The 22,828-nt window shown below is 46.1% G+C and overlaps 1 protein-coding gene across 1 annotated transcript in view; it reads left to right on the top strand.

Annotated features, from left to right (window-relative positions):
- The window catches only part of CDCP1 (CUB domain containing protein 1), a 63,016-nt gene extending 41,864 nt beyond the window's left edge, over positions 1-21,152 (top strand). Inside the window, exons 5-9 of the mRNA XM_007983920.3 lie at positions 7,961-8,182; positions 9,850-10,230; positions 11,960-12,325; positions 14,347-14,434; positions 17,408-21,152. Of these exons, the coding sequence (XP_007982111.3) occupies positions 7,961-8,182; positions 9,850-10,230; positions 11,960-12,325; positions 14,347-14,434; positions 17,408-17,837 (1,487 nt within the window). The 3' untranslated portion in view covers positions 17,838-21,152. The remainder of the gene's footprint in view (positions 1-7,960; positions 8,183-9,849; positions 10,231-11,959; positions 12,326-14,346; positions 14,435-17,407) is intronic.
- Positions 21,153-22,828: the final 1,676 nt, after the last annotated feature.

Raw genomic sequence — 22,828 nt, forward strand, 5'->3', positions numbered from 1 at the left:
TGGGGACCGACCACACCTCAATATGAATTTGGGTGGGGAAAAGCCATATTCAAAGCATAGTGCCTACCTATGACCCGCCTAGGTATTTACTCAAGAGAAAGGAAACTATGTGTCTACTGAAACACTTGTAAAAGGATATTCATAGCAGTCTTATCCATAAAAGTCAAAAACTGAAAACAATCTAGATCACCAATAGAAGAATGGATAAACAAATGTGATATGCTCATTCATGGAGTACTGCTCAGGAATAACAAGGGAAAGGATGACCGATATCCAGAACAACATGGATGAACCCTAAAAACATCATTCTGCAGAGAGAAAAAAAGCCATAGACAAAAGAGTATGTACTGTACAATTCCATTTCTGTGAAGTTCCAGGGCAGCCAGAATCTGCAGTGATAGAAATGAGAAAATGCTTGCCTTTTAGGGGATGGGAAGTTGGGGGAAACTGACTAGAAAAGAGCACAAAGGAAACTCTCAGATGATAAGAATGTTCTAGATCTTTCTTTGGGTGATCGATACAATGGATATTACAAAATTGTACAAACTCATCACACTGAACACTTAAGATCCGTGTATTTTATTATGTGTAATTTATTTGTAAAAAAAAAAAAAAAAAATTCCAGATTGTGGTGGCTCATGCCTGTAATCCCAACACTTTGGGAGGCTGAGGCAGGCACATTTGGTTGAGCCCAAAGGAGTTTGAGACAAGCCTGGGCAACATGGCAAAACCCTGTCTCTACAAAAAATAGCTGGGTGTGGTGGCATGCACTACTAGGGAGTGGTCCCAGCTACTTGGGAGACTGAAGTGGGAGAATCACTCGAGCCCAGGAGGTGGAGGCTGCAGCGAGCCATGAACTCCAGCCTGGGTGACAGAGTTAACAGAGTGAAAATGTCTCAAAATAATAATAATAATTTTTTTGTTTGTTTGTTTAAAGTAGAGACAGGGTTTCACCATACTGGCCAGGTTGGTCTCGAATTCCTAACCTCAAGTGATCTGCCTCCCAAAGTGCTGAGATTACAGGTATGAGCCACCATGCCCAGCAAATAATTTTTTTTTTTTTTTTTTTTTTTTATCAAGGGAAGATATTAAAAGGAAAGGTTTAGATGGTATGTTTGGATGTTGGGTACTACCCACTAGCTAGCTGTGTAAGTTGGGCAAATTACTTAACCTTTCTAAGCTTTAAATTTGTATTTTATAAAATGAAGATGTGCCAGACATGGTGGCTCATGCCTGTAATCCCAGCACTTTGGGAGGCCGAGGCGGCAGATCACCTGAAGTCAGGAGTTCAAAGCCATCCTGGCCAACATGGTGAAACCCTGTCTCTACAAAAGTACAAAACTTAGCCAGGCATGATGGCGAGTGCCTATAATCACAGCTACTCGGGAGGCTGAGGCGGGGGTCACTTGAACCTGGGAGGCAGAGGTTGCAGTAAGCCGAGATCGCGCCGCTGCACCCCAGCCTGGGTGACAGAGCAAGACTCTATCTCAAAAAAAAATAAAAAAGATAATAAAAACAGTATTACCTAATGCACATTTGAATTGCAACCTTCTCTAAGGAAAAGTCTACTTATTGTGTGTACCAACACTGGAGCATAGTGTTGAAAGTAGAAACAGGCCCTCTGTACATATTTGATGAACGGTTGTTGAACAAAAGCAAGCATCACCACATTTTTTTTTCTTTTTTTTTGAGATGGAGTCTCGCTCTGTCACCCAGGCTGGAGTACAATGGTGCAATCTCGGCTCACTGCAACCTCCGCCTCCCGGGTTCAAGTGATTCTCCTGCCTCAGCCTCCTGAGTAGCTGGGATTACAGGCATGTGCCACCACGCCCGGCTGATTTTGTTTTTGGTAGAGACGGGGTTTCTCCATGTGAGGCAGGCTGATCTCGAACTCCTGACCTCAGGTTCTGCCCACCTCGGCCTCCCAAAGTGCTGGGATTACAGGCATGAACCACTGCACCCGGCACATGACCACATTTAATACACTTCTACAGCACATCAAGGAACAGCTTCACGATCGTCTTGAAACTGGATGGCAGTTGGCAGAGTTTTTCCATGAGTGTGTCATCTATAAGTGAGCTGCATGAGGCCAGTCCCAGGGCCCACACAATTTCTTGTCTCCTCAGTGCAGCCACCAGGCTAGAGGAGAGGCAGCTGGGTCTCAGGAAGCAGTGAGCATCGTAGAAAGAGCACAGGCTTTGTAATCAGGAAGACGTCAACCTCAGTGCCAGTCTCACCACTTCCTAGCCTTAGTTTCTCTGTCTGCAAAATGGTAGTGATAATACCTACTATGCTAGATTGCATTTTTGTTCTAAAATATTCACCACCCCTCTTGAGGGAGGATTAGACTTGATACTGCATTGACCACAGCCTTGGCCAGGTGAGTTTGCTTTGGCCAATGAGATGTGAACAGAGGTGAGCCTGCCACTTCTGAGAGAAGCCTCAGCACTCATCATGTGGTTCACGTTTTCAAACTCTGTCACAAGACTGCTGCGTCACAAATAGAGGCTTCTTCAACTTGGATCTGGAATTCAGAAGACATAAGCCAGAGCTGCAGCCAACTCACAATGAATATGCAAAGTGAACAAGAAATAAACCGTTGTTATTCTAACCATTCAGATTTGGGGATCATTTGTTGTTGCAGCATAATTTAGCCTCAGCTGATTTACACACTCCCTGTCAAGCATATCATGAGGATGAACAGCCTAACATTGTAACTGATCCTCTACCATATATCAGTTATGTGGAGCCATGTAGTTCACGTTCTGGTGGGAAAGATGAACAAGTAAAAGGAAAATCATGACTTCCCGTTAAAGATGGCTTTACCCCCTTCATACACCCTACAATAATGGGTTTTCTTAGAACATTTTAAAAGCATTTTAAAACATTTTTAAGGTACAGGTTTTTTTTGTAGTTTTAAAAGCATAAAATTCAAGGAAAAAGAGAAATGGAAAGGAAACAATATAACATTTCGTAAAGTAGAAAGGTGATAACTGATCCAGCAGACGTGAAAGGTCAACAGTGGGAAAAACCAAGAAGAAATCTGCTTTATCCTGCAAAGCCTCAAGAATTGGCAGCAAGTCTCCTCCAGAACTGGGGGCAAATGTGGGGCTAAGGTGGGAAGAGCCACTGGAGCCCCAGAGGGTCTCCTTGACAACAAGCAGCCAAACAACTGTTCTTCCTTTAGCTGACAGAAGAGAGAAGTTTCTTTTTCTGAGATGAGAGTCCCTGAACCAAAGATCCCAGTCACATTGAAGGTGGAGGTACTAAGCTGATCACGGGGGATTGAGTAAAATTGAAGTACTGAGCATGAGGCTTCATTCTTCACCCCTGGTACCCATGGGTGTGTTTCTTCCCTTTGGTAGAGAATGACTTCTTCTCTGAGGGCATCTGACCAACCTAAGAGAAGAGACCCAAAGATAGTGATGTTCTGGGCTCCCCAGGAAGCAATCTGGCCATATCACTCTATTGAGAAGCCCAGTCAACAAGCAGAGCTATTCCAAATAGCATTAGTGCCTCACTTTAAATAAGAGCAGTGTATAGATCCCCAGACATCTGATGAAGGCTAATGAAAAATACAAAGACTAAAACAAATGAATAGAAGAAAAGCCACTTGCAGGAAACAGAGACTATAGGGGGAGAAAAAACTAAAATAAAATCAGCTATCAAGACTCAAGTTAATAAGAAGAGATGCTGCATTTATGTAAAAGGAACGGGTTGTAATTTTTAAAAAGGGCTTGCAGGAGAAAGCTCCTTTTTAATCTCCAAGAGTTCAGAGGAACTCTTGGAGATTAAAAATATGTTAGCGGAAATGAAAGAGTCAAAAGGGCTGAAAGATAAAGATGAGGATATCTCCTAGAAAGTAGAGTGAAGAAAAAGCCAACAAGATAGAAAGGAAGAGAAAATATAAAACTCAAGGACCAGTCAAGGAGGCCCAATATCCAAATAGTTGGAGTTTTAGACAGAAAAAATAGAAGGAAGGGAATCATCACAAAGTATTTCAGGAACATTTGCCAGGACTGATGGATATCAGTTGCCAACTGGAAGGGACCACCAAACGCAATGGATATAAGCAGACCCACACCAAGGCACAGTTTTGTAAAATTTCCGAACATCAGGGACACAGAGACCCCACAAGCTTCTAGAGAAGAGGTAAAAAAGTTTTATACAGAAGAAGAAGAAACCACATGGCAATAAAGTTTATCAGCAACACTGAGTATTACAAAACAATGGAGCAAGATCTTCAAGTTCTGAAGGAATATTATTTCCAACCTAGAATTTTATACCAAGCCAAACAATTAAGTGTGAAGGTGGAATAAAGACATTTTTAGACCTACAAGATCTAAAAAAATTGACCCCCATATATACTTTCTCAAGAAGCACCTGAAGGCTGTAATCCACCTAAAAAGAAAGTAAAAATTTTTTTAAAAAAAAAAGAAAGAAAAGATGGATCCAGGAAGCCCAGGATCTAGTCCAAGGGAGAAGCAAAGGGAATCCCACGATGACAGTGAAAGAGATCCAGGACCACACCTGGGCACCAGGCGTCAAGAGCAGCCCCTTTAGATTAGAGCGTTGAAAAGGCTCTGGAGAGAGTTCTTCAGAAGTTGAGGAAGTACCTAATGTTTGCAAATTTATTGAAAGGCGATTTATTCAAGTGGGAGAGAGTTTGGGTATCAAGTTACTGATAAGTACATAGAAACTAAGGAAATGATTAAAATGACAATAATTCACTCCAGGGAACACAAAATTTTATGCAGAAAGGAAAAATAATTATAGTATGCAATATAGTATGACTACCTAAACACTGTTAGTATTATTACATAGTCACGATTACACAAACACAGAATGAAGATCTAGCTGAAAATATGACGCTATCAGGAAGATGGGGAAATGGAAATGGGAATTGTGTGGTGTGAGTGTTCGCTAGTCTCTGCTGTGTTGTGGGAGTGTGGGGTGTGGAGGGGGTGTGGGGTAAGGAGGAGAAATCCACATCTTCCTGAGTAGGAAGCCTGAAACTGAAAGATCCATAGGCAGCAATGGAACAGAGCGTGTTTTATTGTGGTTATCCCAGGCTCCTCCCCTGGGGTAACCACAGTCACGGATTTGTCGTATTTCTCTCCACATCTTTTTCCTCTTCATCTGCATACATAAGTCTGTACATATAAATAGCTGTTTTGTTTCACAGATACTGAGGAGGCTAAAGCAGGAGAATGGCTTGAACCTGGGAGGTTGAGGCCACAGTGAGCCATGATCAAGCCACCGCACTCCAGCCTGGGTGACAGGGTGGGACTTTGTCCCCCAAAATAATAATAATAATAATAATAATAAAGGCTGAGAATCTCTGCTTTAAAGTATGTGCATGCATGGCTTTGGTAAGATGGAAATGAGGGAAGAGCGGGTGGGGAGACTGCTGCATTGTGTGGCTGGGCCTTGGTAAAGGTAAGCTGGGACTGCAGAAGCAGAGGGGCTCCTAACACAGCTTTGGGGTGGGGAGGTGTCCTGGAGGTAACAATGAAGGTGAATTTTGAAAGACAGTAGAAATGAGCTGGATGTGGGGCTAGGTGATTGAAAAGCTGACTGTTTTCTAAATCGAATTATATTTTAAGTTAGCAGCATAGAATATATGCTTCAGCTCTAGACGTGACATCTCTCTAATTAAAGCACTATTGGATATGATGTCAAAATTTACATGGAAAATAGTAAGAACTACAGCAGGTAATTAACAGATATGACAGCCATAAAACATTTTCCTAATTGTGCTTCTAATTTGACACCGAGCTTCCCTGCAGCCAGATCAAAAGGAGCAATTCCATCAATTATATGGTTCCTGTTATGAGGAACAAGGAAGTGGAAGTTTAGCAGGCCTCTTTGGAAACAGCTTTCCCAGCTATAATTGAACTCCTTCACTGGCACTGATGGGTGATATTGCCAACACCCTTGAATTGCAAAGTTAGCACCACTTTGCACAGGTGCCTTCCTAATCTGATGGTTTTTTGTTTTGTTTGTTTTGTTTTTAACAAAAGAATGAATGAAATTCAAAAGCAACTCAGTAGAAGTTGATCCCCAGGCATCTGTGGTATAGAGCTTTCTAGGGATAACATTAAAAAGTGAAATGACTCTTTTATAAACCAAGCTGGTAATCTATTCTAAAGAGTTGAAAAGGTATCCGTATTCTTTTTTCTTTCTTTCCTTCTTTTTCTTTTCTTTTCTTTCTTTCTTTTTTTTTTTTTCTTAGAGTCTTGCTCTGTTGTCCAGGCTGGAGTGAAATGGCGTGATCCCAGCTCACTGCATCCTCCACCTCCTGGGTTCAAGTGATTCTTGTGCCTCAGCCTCCCAAGTAGCTGGGATTACAGGCGCCCGCCACCATGCCTGGCTAATTTTTGTATTTTAGTAGAGACAAGGTTTCACCATGTTGGCTAGACTGGTCTGCAACTCCTGACCTCAAGCAATCCACCTGCCTCAGCCTCTCAAAGTGCTGGGATTATAGGTGTGAGCCACCATGCCTGGCACTATTCATTTATTTCTAATGGCAAAATTATAGAAATCACCTAAATGACCAATAATCTGGCAGTTTTCCAAATGATACAAGACATAGGTAAATATGTTCTTGTTAGAAATTTAAATATTATAGGCAAAGCTAAAATCCTCCTTGACGACCCAGTCTGTCTTCACTCCCAGGTTCCCCTCCTGGGGTAACCACAGTCACAGATTTGTCATATTTCTCTCCAGATGTTTTTTCTCTTCACCTGCATACGTAAGTCTGTACACATAAATAGCGATTTTTGTTTCACAGACAGATTTTACCATCTGCATTGTATCATATTCTACATGTTATCTACAACTTGCTGTTTTGCTCAATATTATATTTAGGTTTTCAAACCTCCCCTTTTTTTTTTTTTTTTTTTTTTTTGAGACGGAGTCTTACTCTGTCACCAGGCTGGAGTGCAGTGGCGCAATCCCGGCTTACAGCAACCTCTGCCTCCTGGGTTCAAGCGATTCTCCTGTCTCAGCCTCCCAAGTAGCTGGGATTACAGGCATGTGCCACCACACCTGGCTAATTTTTGTATTTTTAGTAGAGATGGGGTTTCAACGTGTTACCCAGGCTGATCTTGAACTCCTGACCTCAGGTGATCCGCCCGCCTCAGCCTCCCAAAGTACTAGGATTACAACTGTGAACCACTGTGCCCGGCCTCCCTCATTCTTTTTAACAGCTGCGTAATATTCCATTTGTGAATGTCCCCATAGTTTATCTATTCCAGTATAAGGTGGTCTCTAGTTTTCCACAATCACAGTGCTGCAGTTAAACGTGGGCACACGTGGCCATGTCACACTGTTTGGTTCCCAGAAGGGACAAGAGTTCATTCTTTTACTAATTCCCATGTTTCTGTAACAGGCTGTTCCAGGCTCCCACCGGCCGGGTACAAAAGGGCCTGTTTCCTGTAGCCTCCCCGGCTTTCAGTATTGCCAGACATCCACATTTCCCCCAGATCTGAGGAGTGGGATACAGTAACACTGTGTTTTAACTTGCATTTTCTGATTGCAAGTGACATTAAGAACTTTCTATATTTTAAATATTTGGTCATTTATGTCTCCTTTTCCGAGAGCTGCTCGATCCTTCTATATTGCAAACATAGAAGTGTCCCTTGTCCTTTAACCTTATTTGTAGCACCTATCATCAGACAGATATTTTAATCTTTTTTTCACTTTTATAGTTTGTGTTTATTCCACATTTATGATGATTTTCTCTTTGTTTTTATTGCAGTGAAGTCTGTTATTTTTCTTTTTAATTTTATTTTATAGTTATTGTAATGTTGCTTTAATAATACGTTTTTCCAGCATTATTCATCCATGATCTGATATGCCATTTTCTTCCTCGGGAGAGGTTTTCTGCCAATTTTAGCTGTTTCCTGTGGTTGCTGCTGATCCATGCTTCATACCTGTTTTCTGTTTGTGGTTTCAGATAAAATCTACGTGGTTGACTTGAGTAATGAACGAGCCACGTCACTTACCATCGAGCCACGGCCCGTCAAACAGAGCCGCAAGTTTGTCCCTGGCTGTTTCGTATGTCTAGAATCTCGGACCTGCAGCACCAACCTCACCCTGACATCTGGCTCCAAACACAAAATCTCCTTCCTTTGTGATAATCTGACACGTCTGTGGATGAATGTGGAAAAAAACATAAGTACGCCCCTGAATTAGTGCATTTGTCCTGGGCTGTGGACAGCTCTTCTCTCCCTGCCTTGCCTTAGTGGGGTTCCCTCAGTACATTGTAAATCATATGATCAAAAAGGCCCATCTGGCCGGGCACGATGGCTCACGCCTGTAATCCCAGCACTTTGGGAGGCTGAGGCTGGTGGATGACTTGAGGTCAGGAGTTCAAGACCAGTTGGCCAACATGGTGAAACCCCTTCTCTACTAAAAATACAAAAATTAGCTGGACGTAGTGGCAGGTGCCTGTAATCTCAGCTGCTCAGGAGGCTGAAGCAGGAGAATCGCCTGAACCTGGGAGGCAGAGGTTGCAGTGAGCCGAGATTGCACCACTGCACTCTAGCATGGGCAACAGAGTAAGACTCAAAAAAAAAAAAAAAAAACCCCACCCACAGTGCAGGTGAGCAAGAGTGACCAACAGGCAAGCAGAGTGAGTGTCAACACATGCCTTTGGGACCAGCCTCAGGTGGAGCCTGCAGCCCTCAGAAGTGTGTCACACTGCCCCATTTTCAGGCTTATGTTTCTCTGCCCAGCCTTCCAATCTTCCTCGTGTGAGATCCTCTCCTCTTTTGCTCAGATTTCCCCAGCCTCTCCCATCCCCATCCCCCCACACCCCACACCCCCACTTCCATACTCACTGCCCTCTTGTCTTCTCTCACACAAGACTGCGATTCCTGAGGTCAAGAACTTTGGCTCGTTCTGTTTTTCATTCAGGTAGCCCCTACCAGTGCTAGACATGCACTAGTCACTTAAAAAATGTTTGATCGGCCAGGCTCAGTGGCTCACGCCTGTAATCCCAGCACTTTGGGAGGCCAAGGCAGGCAGATAACCTGAGGTCAGGAGTTCCGGACCAGCCTGCCCAACACGGCAAAACCCCATCTCTACTAAAAATACAAAAAAGCCGGGCATGGTGGCAGGTGCCTGTAATCCCAGCTACTCGGGAGGCTGAGGCAGGAGAGTCGCTTGAACCTGGGAGGTGGAGGTTACAGTGAGCCAAGATTGCACAACTTCACTCCAGCCCGGGCAACAGAGCGAGACTCTGTCTCAAAAAAAAAAAAAAAAAAAGTTTGATGACTGAAGGCCAGTAAACCAACTGCCACCTCCCTGCTGGGCTACCGTGACTTCTGATGTGTGCTCTTAGCATCTCTACAAATGCAGGAACTAAGGCCACAAGAGGCAAAGTAACCTGCCCGAGAACACCCTGTTAGGAAGTGGCAGAGTCAGAAGACGAACTGACATCTCCCCAACACCACTCACAGCTCCAAGCACTGCCCAGAACTGCCTCCTGGGCAACATGTCTGGGTGGAGTGAAACCTGTGTCCTGCCCCGTGACACTTAGCATCTAAGACACAGATACACAGAAGAAAGAACTTAAGCAAAAAGGGAGAGGAAATTTCGACCCTGAGTACTACCCAGAATGTTTGTTTGCCAGCTTAGTAAACAGTAAGAATGTGAGAGAGCAGAGGGACCGCTCGAAGAGGTACACAGCGGAGCCGGAAGTGGAGGGCAAGGTGGGAAAAGAGAGATGGAAGGGAAACGCAGGACAGCATGCAGACCCCCAACCTCGGGCTGACGGGAGAGCTGGGGAGGGTGCACTTCTGGTCTCCTGTGTCCGTGGCTAGCATGCCCCACTTCTTCCAGGCTGCACAGACCACCGGTACTGCCAAAGGAAGTCCTACTCACTCCAGGTGCCCAGTGACATCCTCCACCTGCCTGTGGAGCTGCATGACTTCTCCTGGAAGTTGCTGGTGCCCAAAGACAGGCTTAGCCTGGTGCTGGTGCCAGCCCAGAAGCTGCAGCAGCATACGCATGAGAAGCCCTGCAACACCAGCTTCAGCTACCTCGTAGCCAGTGCCATACCCAGCCAGGACCTGTACTTCGGCTCTTTCTGCCCGGGAGGCTCTATCGAGCAGATCCAGGTGAAGCAGAACATCTCGGTGACCCTTCGCACCTTTGCCCCCAGCTTCCGACAAGAGGCCTCCAGGCAGGGCCTGACGGTGTCCTTTATACCTTATTTCAAAGGTAAGGGGGCTCTCCCCCATCTCCATGTCCCCTTAGTTTAAGTGTTCATTTTATTTCAGTTTTGTGATCACCTTAATTAAGTTACGAGTTTGGAGAGAAGGGATAGCTCAGTATGCTGGTCCTTGCACAAGAAATTGGAAAGATAGTGAGTCCTAATCCTGACTTTACCATTAACCTAGCATGGAAAATTCCTGAGATTAGAAATAAAAAATGTTTCTGACAGTGGGAGGCGATGGTTGGTAGGCAGCAAAACACACAATCAGGTTTGAGTCTTTTTTGGAAGCAGGCAGGACATAAATGAGAAATAGACAAATATTCCCCAGTCCCGGATTTTTAAGGTAGTGACATAAAAATCCTTAGGCAGACATTTTTATGACTCTGCTTTTACAATTCAGAATGCAGTGCAGAGAGCCCAGAAGGTGGAGCGTTGGGAGGGAGGTGAGTCTCCGGAGCCAGAGTCCAGCAGCACGGCTGGGCAGACCCGACCCTCCTGGGAGGCTGGCACGTGGTCTCCATGTTCTGAGGCAATAAATGAGGTCTAAATGGCTCACAATGTGACTTCTACGTGGTTGACTTTAAAAGTCACAGTCACCATTACAAGTTGCTCCAAGCACATTAAGTTAGAGGCCATTTTAAAATTGACCAAGACCTTCGTTTGATGTTTATTTCATACTCTTATTCTCCGAGGTGTGAGTGGGAGGGAGAAGAATCTTTGGTCATAAGGTCAAAGTGGGTCCAGGCTGCCTGATATCTCCAAGGTTACCAGAGAAACTCCTTCCAAGGAGTCTTTGCAAATAAGGCACATTCTCATCAGTGTGGAATGTGTGGGTTTTATCTCTCCTGAAGGTAAGGAAGGGATTAGTTGACATGTCAGGAGCTCTTTCAACTTTGCAGTTCCAGAACTCTTCCCAGAAGCTGAAGATATTTTAATCTCTGAAACAGAAATCAGTCTATACCAGCCCCACCCTGGAGCAGGGCAGTAGATGAACGTAGTAGCCACGTTGAGAGCATTTCTGAAGGGAAGCTGAGATAACCACCAGTTTGGGAAACTAGCCTGGTTTTTGTTTGCCTGTTTTGTTTTTTTCAAAAGTCCCGAGTACCTACTCTGACTGAGACTGATCCAGCACTGACCAATACAGTGGTGCTAGCCACATGTAACTATTTGAATTTAAATTAATATGAGGCCAGGCACAGGGGCTCATGCCTGTAATCCCAGCTCTTTGGGAGGCCAAGGCAGGCAGATCACTTGAGCTCAGGAGTTCAAGACCAGCCTGGCCAACATGGTGAAACCCTATCTCTACTAAAAGTACATAAAATTAGCTGGGCATGGTGGCTCATGCCTGTAGTCTTAGCTACTCAGGAGGCTGAGGCTGGAGAATTGCTTGAACCTGAGAGGTGGAGGTTGCAGTGAGCTGAGATTGTGCCACTGCACTCTAGCCTGGGCAACAGAGTGAGACTCCATCTCAAAAATAACTAATAATAATACATTAACATGAAACAAATTTAAAATGCAGTTCTTTGGTCATGCTGGGCACATCTCAAGGCTCAGCAGACGTGTAGCTGGTGGCTACCCTATCAGACGGTGCAGATGCAGAAAATTTCCATCACCGCAGAAAGTTGTTAGACAGCACCAGTCTGGACAGTTGAACTTCATCTCCCCCACTGCTCCCTTTCCTCTCCATGTTGGCTGAATGAAACATCTGTCTGGATCTCCCTCCCTTTCCTGCAGAGGAAGGCGTTTTCACGGTGACCCCCGACACAAAAAGCAAGGTCTATCTGAGGACCCCCAACTGGGACCGGGGCCTGCCATCCCTCACCTCAGTGTCCTGGAACATCAGCGTGCCCAGAGACCAGGTGGCCTGCCTGACTTTCTTTAAGGAGCGGACCGGCGTGGTGTGCCAGACAGGGCGTGCATTCATGATCATCCAGGAGCAGCGGACCCGGGCTGAGGAGATCTTCAGCCTGGACGAGGATGCGCTCCCCAAGCCGAGCTTCCACCATCACAGCTTCTGGGTCAACATTTCTAACTGCAGCCCCGCGAGCGGCAAGCAGCTAGACCTGCTCTTCTGGGTGACACTTACCCCAAGGACTGTGGGTAAGGGCCTTCAGGGTCTTTGGGGATAGTGATAAACAGGAAATTGTCAGCTGGAGGATAGGGAGCAAGCCTGGAGACAAGTCAGAAACACAGATTGAGTCCTGGCTGTCCATGTATCAGTCAGCTATTGCATCAATAGTGCTGAGTAACAAACCATCCCAGAACATAGTGGCTTAATAGCAGCCATCTGTTATTGCTCCAGCGTTATCTGGGCCCAATTTTGGTCTGAGCTGGACTTACCTGGGCTCTGTCATTCATGCACCTGCTGGCAGCTGCAGGTTGGCTAGAGGACTTTGCTGATCTTAGCGTGGTGCTTTCAAAAAGCTGAGGCTCAGCTAAGATCATCTGAGACAACTGAGATTACTTGACTTGACACTACATGGTCTCTTATCCTTCAGCCTGGGCTGTTTTCATGGCAGAGGCAGAGAGATCCACAAGAGACTGGAGGAGGCATATAAGGTCTTTTGATACTCTAAAGAAACTCACGCCATCCCTTCGACTGCATTCCTTTGGCCAGCCTAGATTTTTTTTAGTCAGTCTGCCAGCATCCTTTACCATTCATCTCTCTTTTGCACAGGGGAAGTCTCTCCACACCTGTGGTCTTCCTCATCCACAGATAGTAGATAATAGCCACCTCATAAAAGTACCATGGGATTCAGTGTCGTGAATTAAAATATGGGGACCTGAAAAGTCTGACAGGTACATGGTTTTTTATTGAGTCTCAGTGAAACGTTGGAATCCATGAAATACCCTCCATGGGAGGCCTTGGAGCCAGGATGATGAGTTTGCCTTTGTTCCTTAAAGTCGTGGGCACCACTGAAGGGTATCAAGCAAGGGAATGCAGGTGTGGCAAGACAGGCTGTGGTGGGGCCGTGTCTGCCCTTTACTCGGTGAAGGCACAGAGCATCACAGTGTCAGAACCAGAAGGGACCATGGAGGCTGCTTTTTTCCCTTTCCCTTTCTGGGGGTCAATGGGATTGAGGGTCCATCCAAGCCGCACAACTGGTTAGCCTCAAAAGAACTGGTGGGAGCCAAATGCCACAAGTGAAAACCTCTCCACACTCACAGGTTACCTCCTGGGTTTTTTCCGTCTCTTAGATTCACTTTCTATCATTTCTTTCCATTCCTCTTTCCTTTGGATCTCACCTTTTGCTTTCTTGGTGAACAAGCAAGATATTCTAAATCTCTGTTTGGTACAGGGTTCCCCCTCTGATTTATTTTCTTTTTCGTTTGTGAAGCTGCAGGAAAAGGACAGCAAAAAGGAAACAATCCTCCCTTTAGCTGCCTCACTTCTGACTTTTGACTCCCTGCTTTCTCCTATCCTCCTCTGCTCTTCTCTTCTCCAAGACAGACTGTGGCAATCAGTGGAACACACCTGGTGTAGGCCAGGAGTAGCCTTTGGAGTCGATCTGGTAGGTCCCTCAGTTTGTTTCAGTTGTTCATTGCTATAAACGAACTACCGCAAAATGTGGTGGCTTAGGCAATAGCCATTTTGTTTACCCACAATTTGTGGATCAGGAATTCAGACAGGGCATAGCAGTGTGTCTTATCTGTGCTCCAGGATATCTGGGACCCCAACCAGAAGCCTTGAACACATAGAGAGGATGGCTTGGAGAATTACTGGAGACATATGTCTAGGGCCTTTGGTTCTCACTAGATTGGTTTTTTCCCCAGTGGGGTCTGTACATGGCTAGCTTGGGCTTCCTCACAGCATGGTGGTCTCAGCATCATCAGACTTCTTACATAATAGCTGGCTTTCTCTCAGAGAGAAAGTGCAAGCTGACATCCTCTTAAAAGTTAGGCCCAGAACTGGCACAGTTGCTTTCTATTGGCTGACCCAGATCCAAAAGGACAGGAAATAAGCACTTCGTGATGTGAGGCACCCCAAATGCACACAAGGAGCCACATGTGTGGCGTTCCACCTTTGGAAAGATGACAGCTGCTTTTGGAGACGCCTCAAGTTCGTTGTAGAGCTAACCCCAGCTGCCTCTTCATCTGTCTCTTCATGTCTCTGCTCACAGACTTGACTGTCATCCTCATCACAGTGGTGGGAGGTGGAGCCTTACTGCTGTCTGCCCTCGGACTCATCATTTGCTGTGTGAAAAAGAAGTAGGTGGAATCTCTTACTCTCTTTATCTGATTTGATGCCTCCTCAGATCACACAGACTGGGTGGATTGTTAATTATTGACTTTGTTTTCTTGCTTCCCATTTTTTCCCCCAAAGATCAATGTTAAACAGTATTGCCGGATGTGAGTCATGCTTTCAGGAGAAAAAAAAATTCCATGCCTGGGGGTGAGGCAGGTATAAAAAACACATGTGACATTTTCACCTGTAGTTCATGGTGCAGCTGCCTCAGCACAAGTCCCCTGCGAGCAGTGTGCTGTTTGCTCAGTAGATTGATCAAGCAGGGGTGTTCTTGGCAAGAAAATGCTCACTAGGCTCTGCCAGACTGTGCCTCTGAAACCACTCCCTCCGTCACCTTAAGGAGAATGAATGTGTGTTGTCCCAGCTTGTTCTCCTGCAGTTTCTTAAGCAAACTGCTTTATCCTTGTCTATTGGGCTCCAGGTATATTACAGACGGCAGGCCTGTGGCCAAGAGGAAGGAAGGCCCAGTTAACTGCCTCAGTCTCTCTTTCCATCCCCTCAGGAGGACAACTTCTGTTTTATTTATTGTATTTTATTATATATATATATAAAATTTATTATAAGCTCTGTTGCCAGTGGTGTGTTCTCATTTCACTGCAGCCTCCACCTCCTGGGTTCAAATGATTCTCCTTCCTCAGCCTTCCAAGTAGCTGGGACTATAGGCACACACCACCACGCCCAGCTAATTTTTTTGTATTTTTTTGTAGAGACAGGATTTCACCTTGTTGGCCGGGTTGGTCTTGAACTCCTGACCTCAAGTGATCCACCCGCCTTGGCCTCCCAAAGTGCTGGGATTACAGGTGTGAGCCACCGCACCAGGCCAAGCTTCTATTTTATAAAAGGAAAATGTTGACCTTTTTAAACAGAGTCCATGCTGCCACCAAACTGTATAAATTCTGCTCATATTTCTGACTAAAGTCATGGGGGAGAGAGCTATTTTCCTTAGCATGATTTCACTTTCCAAAAAGCCAACCTCAAAAAATTCTTTTTTTTTTTTTTAAGACAGAGTCTCACTCTGTCGCCAGGCTGGAGTGCAGTGGCGCAATCTCAGCTCACTGCAACCTCCGCCTCCTGGGTTCAAGCATTCCCCTGCCTCAGCCTCCTGAGTAGCTAGGACTACAGGCACCTGCCACCATACCTAGCTAATTTTTGTTTTTGTGTGTGTGTGTGTATTTTTAGTAGAGATGGGGTTTCACCATGTTGACGAGGATGGTCTCAATCTCAGCCTCCCAAAGTGCTGGGATTACAGGGGTGAGCCACCATGCCCAGGCAAAAAATTCTTTTTTAAAAATTAACTGTGGACCTGAGCAGACAACTGAAATTCCTGGTCTACAATAAGAGTGTCCACAAATGTCTCTGCTGATGAGGAAGGACTGGCTTGCAGGAGTCTTTTCTCCATGAGAAGTGGCTATACCTATAACACATGGGGAAAAAGGACTGCTTTTAAGGAAGCATCATGTTACTGTTTCTCTCAGGGAATTTTCCCATCTGGGGTGCATGGAATAGCCCACCCAGTTGGGGAAGTGTGGCATTAGCACTGGGCCCCAGCTTCCTTATCAGGAGGAAATTGGACAAGGAAAGAGATCCAGCACTTGCCTCATCTTGAAATAGCTCCAGTTTAAGCCAGAGAATCATCAGCCCAGCCTTGCTACAGGCCTTGCTTGTGTGAGGCTGCTGGCTGGCAGGTTTGCATAAGGCCTGTCCATGCCCAAGCTGGTGTAGGAGGACGGACAGGTTGTATAGTGAGAATGAGGAGAGACAATGCTATCCAACTTGTTCTCTAAGCGGGTACTTCCTGAGTGTCTCCTGGGCACTAGGATTCATTGAGGTACTGGGGACAGTGATGAGCAAGACAATCTCTTTTATGGGGGTGGGGGGACTGAAGAGACAGGCAAATAAACAGTTGGTTTCAGGATAGCATGAGAAGAGTTTTAGTGGGGACAAACATTACAGAGCTTCAGGCAGGAGCCTTAGGAACCCATCATCCTGGCCAGGGGCTCAGTGTTACAAGCTAAAGGTACCAGGTTTATTTTTATCTCAGCAAACTACAGAGAGCCTGTCCTCAACCATGAACTGCCAGCCTGTGCCTTATATGGTCCATTACGCTAATTGAGCTAATCTCCTCCATTTGCCTCACTGGTCAGCTAAAAAGTCAGCATTCCTTGCTGTTTGGTTCATGAAGATGGGGAACAAAGCTTTGTTTTCTGTGGCAGCAAGCACTAATGCCCGTGCAGGTCCAAGTACCAAAGAACGTTAAAATCCAAATGCTAATGGTGTTATTGAAGAACTCTGGCATTGCAGCCTGAATTTTGTCTTCTTTTTAGCTCTTTCCTTTGTTGGGGGTGACTGCTGAGGCACTGGGTCTCTCTGCTAATGCTGAGTTTTCCTCTCCCCAACTCATGCTGAAAACTAAGATACAACCTGGACTCCTGTGTCTCTTGTGTCACCATTTAGAATCTAGATGGTCAGAGCTTTTCCCAGGCAAAAGAGAGAGAAAGCATGAGCTATAGGAAAGTGCTAAGACTGTGGGAAAGTTAACCTGGGCATGACTGAGCCTGCTGTGGTTGAGATGGGCTGGGACACTGCCTATTTCTGGTAGAAAGGAGGGGAAAGGGATTGTCAGATGTTTCCACCATTGGATACCACATATCTATCAAAAACGATTTGAGCACAGATAGTGTTAAAGGTGCCCTCTCTAAACCACTCTTCTGCCACCTGTGATCTCTGTTTCCACTTGGAAAACTGGAGACAAAATCAGGTCCCTTCTAAATGTTCACTGAGGACAGAGTTTCAGTTTCAAATGCTGAGCAATTTGAGGGATTTGGGGAAGACATGGTCAGAACCCTAAAGAATCCAAGCTTTAGCAGGGCCATAGCAATGGTACCCATCTAAGATTCTTTCCTTTCTGACTTCTGTCTTGTTCCTTTTCCAAATAGGAAAAAGAAGACAAACAAGGGCCCCGCCGTGGGTGTCTATAATGGCAACATCAATACCGAGATGCCAAGACAGCCAAAAAAGTTTCCAAAAGGGCGAAAGGACAATGATTCCCACGTATATGCGGTCATCGAGGATACCATGGTGTATGGGCATCTGCTACAGGATTCCGGCGGGTCCTTCATGCAGCCCGAGGTGGACACCTACCGGCCGTTCCAGGGCACCATGGGGGTCTGCCCTCCCTCGCCACCCACCATATGCTCCAGGGCCCCAACTGCAAAGTTGGCCGCTGAAGAGCTGCCTCCTTGCTCCCCTCCCGAGTCCGAGAGTGAACCGTACACCTTCTCCCACCCCAACAATGGGGATGTAAACAGCAAGGACACAGACATTCCCTTGCTGAACACTCAGGAGCCTGTGGAGCCAGCAGAATAACTTGATCCCTTCCAGGGAATTTGCTGAGTTTCATAAAGCAGGGCACTGAGACACCCGTCCGTGTTCCTAACCAGAAATCCTAAAGAAGAGGAATTATACAGAAGGAACAGCAGGAGGTTTTCCTGGACACCACCAACTTCACATTGCTCAGTGGACTCATTCTAAGCACAAGACATTGAAAATGATGAATTCTCATCTGGATACAGTCATGACAGCTCATGTCCTTCTCAACTCAGGCTGTGTGGTTAGCCAGCCTGTAATGAGAGGAGAGAGGCCTGAGTCACCTAGCATAGGGTTGCAGCAAGCCCTGGATTCAGAGTGTTAAACAGAGGCTTGCCCTCTTCAGGACAACAGTTCCAATTCCAAGGAGCCTACCTGAGATCCCTACTCTCACTGGGGTCCCCAGGATGAAAATGACAATGTGCCTTTTTATTATTATTTATTTGGTGGTCCTGTGCATTTAAGAGATCAAATGTAAAACCACCTAGCTTTTTTCACCTGACTTGGTAACAACTCATGCTAACTGGTTTGGATGTCTTCATTGTGACTTCTACCGACCACTAGATAAACGTGTGCCAGTCCTCCGGGAGGTGGGAATAATTTATAATCTGTCCAGCCAGAAAAGGGTGTGTGTGTTTGAGCAGCACTGATACATATCTGCTTTGATAAGAGACTTCCTGATTCTCTAGGTCGGCTTGTGGTTATCCCATTATGGAAATTCATCTTGAATCCCATTGTCCTGTAGTCCTAGCAATTAGAGAAATTTCCTTAAGTTTCCATTCTCCCAGCTGCAGCAATACTTTGACATTTAAAGAAAAATTTAGAGAATATTCTCGTCCTCTAAAAGTGTTTAAATATATACCAGACAGTGGCCCCCTGCATTATTTGTCTGTTGCCACTGCAACCCATTACTTGGTAACTTAAAAACAACACATTATCTTACAGTCCTGGGGATCAGAATTCTAAAATGGATGTCCTTGAATGAAAATCAAGGTGTCAGCAGAGCTGTGCTCCTTCTGAAGGCTCTAGGGAGAAGCCGGTTCCTTGCCATTTCCAGCTTCTAGAAACTGGCTGCATTCCCAGGCTCCAGTGGCTGGTCAAGCTTTTCTCACATGTCTTCACTGTGTCACTGACCCTCCCATTTCCCTCTTTGACTTACAAAGCCCACCAGGAAGATCCAGGATAATCTCTCCATCTCAAGATCCTTCCTCACACTGGAAGAGCCTTTTACCATGCAAGACAACATAGCCACAGATGGGGATTAGGACCAGGACATCTTTGGGGTGCTGTTATTCTGCCTACCATACCTTCCTGCCACTGACTCCCACAGGAGAGGCTACAAAATGATCTGGCCCACAGGGATGTTCTGTTTATCTTGCAGAATCTAACACTTAAAAAATTCTCATAACAATCCAGATCAGAAGAACTGGCCATTTTGAGGCTCACATTCTCACCCAGCAACAACTGGCTGGAGCTGGGCACCAGCTCTGCCTTTAGATTGGGTGTCTACTTCACCAGGTCACCACAGCCCACACTATTCCCTATCACCTTCCATAATGAGGCTGAGTGTTTGTTTCTACTGATCAATGCCCCTGCAGGTTGCATTTCTTGTAATGAAAAGGAACCCCTGGCATTAATCTCTGATCAGGTGAGTAGACCATGAGACCAATGTGTGCTCACATTCCTCTTTTTTCTTTAATTTGAGACAGGGTCTCATTCTGTTGCCTAGGGGCTAGTGCAGTGGTGCAATCTCAGCTCACTGCAACCTCTGCCTCCTGGGCTCAAGTGATTCTCCCACCTCAGCCTCCCAAGTAGCTGGGATCACAGGCGCAAACGACCATGCCCGTCTAATTTTGTAATTTTTGTAGAGACGGGGTTTCACCATGTTGCCCAGGCTGGGCTCAAACTCCTGGGCTCCTGCCTTGGCCTCCCAAAGTGCTGGGATTACAGATATGAGCCACCACATCCTGGCCCACACCCTCATTTACACCAATTATCTGCCCAGTGCCTGTGGACTTTTGCTTTGCCACCCCTGCTCCAATCTGGAAGGAGAGGGATTGTGCTATAGCTTGTCAGCACAGTCCCAAGTTCAGTATTTCTGTAGCAAAAACTTCCTTCAAAAAATAAATGTACTTCATTGTATTCAATGAATTCACATTGGAAACGCACCGCCTCAACTTGTTCACATGGCATGAATGAAAGGAGTTTTATAATCTCCTAAATGGTGTGTACTGCAAGACCTCTTGAACACTTCCCAGAGGACAGGATATTTAAATTATGCCCTTGGCGTTGCCTATAGCACCTTTCCCTTCTGAAAGTCTGGTTCCTGCCCAGTGACCCTTGTCCTTGTGAGCCCAGGTGCTGACCCTCCATAAAGGGCCAAAGGAGGGCTGCAGCTTCCTTCCCTCACCGAGGAGTCCTTATTTGAATTCACTGTGTGGAGCCCTGGCCCTCCATTCTCGACTTTCCCCAACCTCCTAGCCCCTTCCAAGCAGGACTAAGTGCCCTGCATTCCACCCAAGGTGGGGTTGGCCTTCTTTGGGCTGGCTACTTGTCACCATCACCGACATCACTGTTGCCTGCAAGGATACCACATGGCCATTTTCCTTCCACTGGGGGCTCAAAACTCCTGGACAAGTTGCTGGCTCCTGAGACTAGTATTTTCTGAAGCTGTGCCTCGGTGAAGGGGCCCAGCCTGAGGAACCCTGGCTCTTTTCTTTAAAGCCCAGCCCCTACTTATATAAAACATTTCAGGGTCACTGGAAACAGTGAAGTGCGTTTGTTGAAGCCTACTGCATGCCAGCCCAGTGCCCATCCGTGTGGTCTGCCATGCCTACGTGGAAGGCCAGCGCATGCAGGACTGATCTCCAATGCTGTGGTCATTGCACAGAAGGGAAAGGTCTCAAGGAAGAGTCACCTGAGACAAGCACAAGCCCACCAGACATGGCCTTGGTAAAGGTTAGAGGACTGGTGTGTGTGGATCTGCAGTGCTTCACTGGAAATAATTTATTCATTGCAGATACTTTTTAGTGGCATTTTATTCATTTCCTATGCTTTTTTAAATAAACAAATGTACCAAAAAACAAGTATCAAGCTGTTCAAGTGCTTCGGCTACTTGTCCCCTGGTTCAGTAGAGGCCCCAGTTTCCCAGTTGTTGACTGTGACAGGCTCAGCATGGGCTCAGCAGATGCTGTCTTTGTTTGTGGATGGTGCGGAAAGCTGGGCTTTGGGATACAGGCTCTTTCCTCTTCATGGGATGCCGCTCTGTGTGTGAAGCAGATGTTTTTGTCTGGAAATAAAAATAATAGTTTTGGAGTCTTGCCACCACTGATTTTCAAGTCTCCCTGTATGCAAGTGGAAGGAATGGAAGCTATTGCCAATGGGTAGCTGAGAGGCCGGGGCTTGTTCTGTTCTGTTCCTGTGGGGCAACATGGGCCCCACCCTGTGTGACCTTTCCCAATACCTAACCCCCATAGAGGCCCAGGGCCACCCTAATCACTGGCCACAGTTGATCTCTAAGCCCCGTGCGGGTCACCAGCCATCAGAACAAAAGTAAAGGGAGGGCAGTGAGAGAGGAAAGTTCCCATGGCTCCCACCATCTGCCATGCACTCGGAGGGGAGACCCAAGCACACCGGATTGAATCCACCGAGAAAACCAGATACTGTGTAATGAGCCACCCCAAAATTTAGTTAACAATTAGTAGTTTTGCTCACAGGTCTGTAATTAGAGCAGGGCTCAGCAGGGACTGTATATCTCTGCTCCATGTAGTCTCAGCTTGGGTAGCACAATTAGAATCCTCTTTCAAGTGGGCTCTTTGACACAGCTGACAAGTTAGTGCTGGCTGTTGACTGGGAGCTTTGACTCCTGGTCACTTGGACTACTGCACAGAGCTTCTTCACAGCATGGTGGCTGGGTTCCACGACTGAGTGCTCCCAGATTCTAAAGGTCAGAACAGCCGGTCTCTCAGAGGCTGGACCTGGACACTGGCATGACATTACTTCCATTTTATTCCTTTTTTTGTTTTGTTTTGTTTTGTTTTTCGTTTTTTGTGTTTTTGAGGCAGGGTCTCACTCTGTTGACCCAGCTGGAGTGTAGCGGTAGGATCATAGCTCACTGCAACCTTGAGCTCCTGGGCTTAAAGCGATCCTCCCACTTCAGCCTCCTGAGTAGCTGGGACTACAATCATGCACTACCACGCCCAGCTAAACTTCCATTCTATTCTGTGGGGGCATTAGTCACAGAACCTACTCAGATTTACGTGGAGGAAGCAAAGATTCCCCCTCCCCATCTCAGTGGGAGAGGTGTCAAAGAATTTGCAGCCATCTGTAATAGGCTTCAGGGGGGCTGGGGAGATCAGAGCTGTCCAGGTCATGCCCTTGGACAGCACTGAGCACCTTCACCACTGCGTCCCTGATCACCATGACCACATCTGGGCTGCATCCCACCTCTGACTGCCCCTTCTCCTGGATCCTGTTCTCACGACTCAAGGTTCAGTCTTTGGTCTTCTGGTCTTTTCTCTCTGCACACTGCCCTATAGGGAGGGTACTGTCTTAGTCCATTTATGTTGCTATAAAGGAATACATAAGCATGAGGAATTTAAGAAGAAAAGAGGTTTATTTGGCTCATGGTTCTGCAGTCTGTACAGGAAGCATGAAACCCAGCATCTGCAACCGATAAGGGCCTCAGGCTACTTCCCCTCATGGCAGAAGACAGAGGGGAGCCTGCACATGCAGAAATCACATGGCGAGAGAGGAAGCGAGAGTATGGCAGGGGAAGGGGTGGTGCTAGGCTGTTTCCAACAACCAGCTCTTGACAGAACTAAGAGAGGAAGAACTTGCCATGGACCCAGGAAGGGCATTAATCTATTCTGAATGGCTATACAAGATTACATCTTCTAAGATCACTTTCAGCTCTAGAATGCTTTGATTCCTCCAGTCACCCAGGCCCAGAATATTGGACCTAACTTCATTTCATCCCTGTCACTCACTCT

Source organism: Chlorocebus sabaeus, chromosome 22 (genome assembly GCF_047675955.1).
Source record: "Chlorocebus sabaeus isolate Y175 chromosome 22, mChlSab1.0.hap1, whole genome shotgun sequence".
Lineage (NCBI taxonomy): Eukaryota > Metazoa > Chordata > Mammalia > Primates > Cercopithecidae > Chlorocebus > Chlorocebus sabaeus.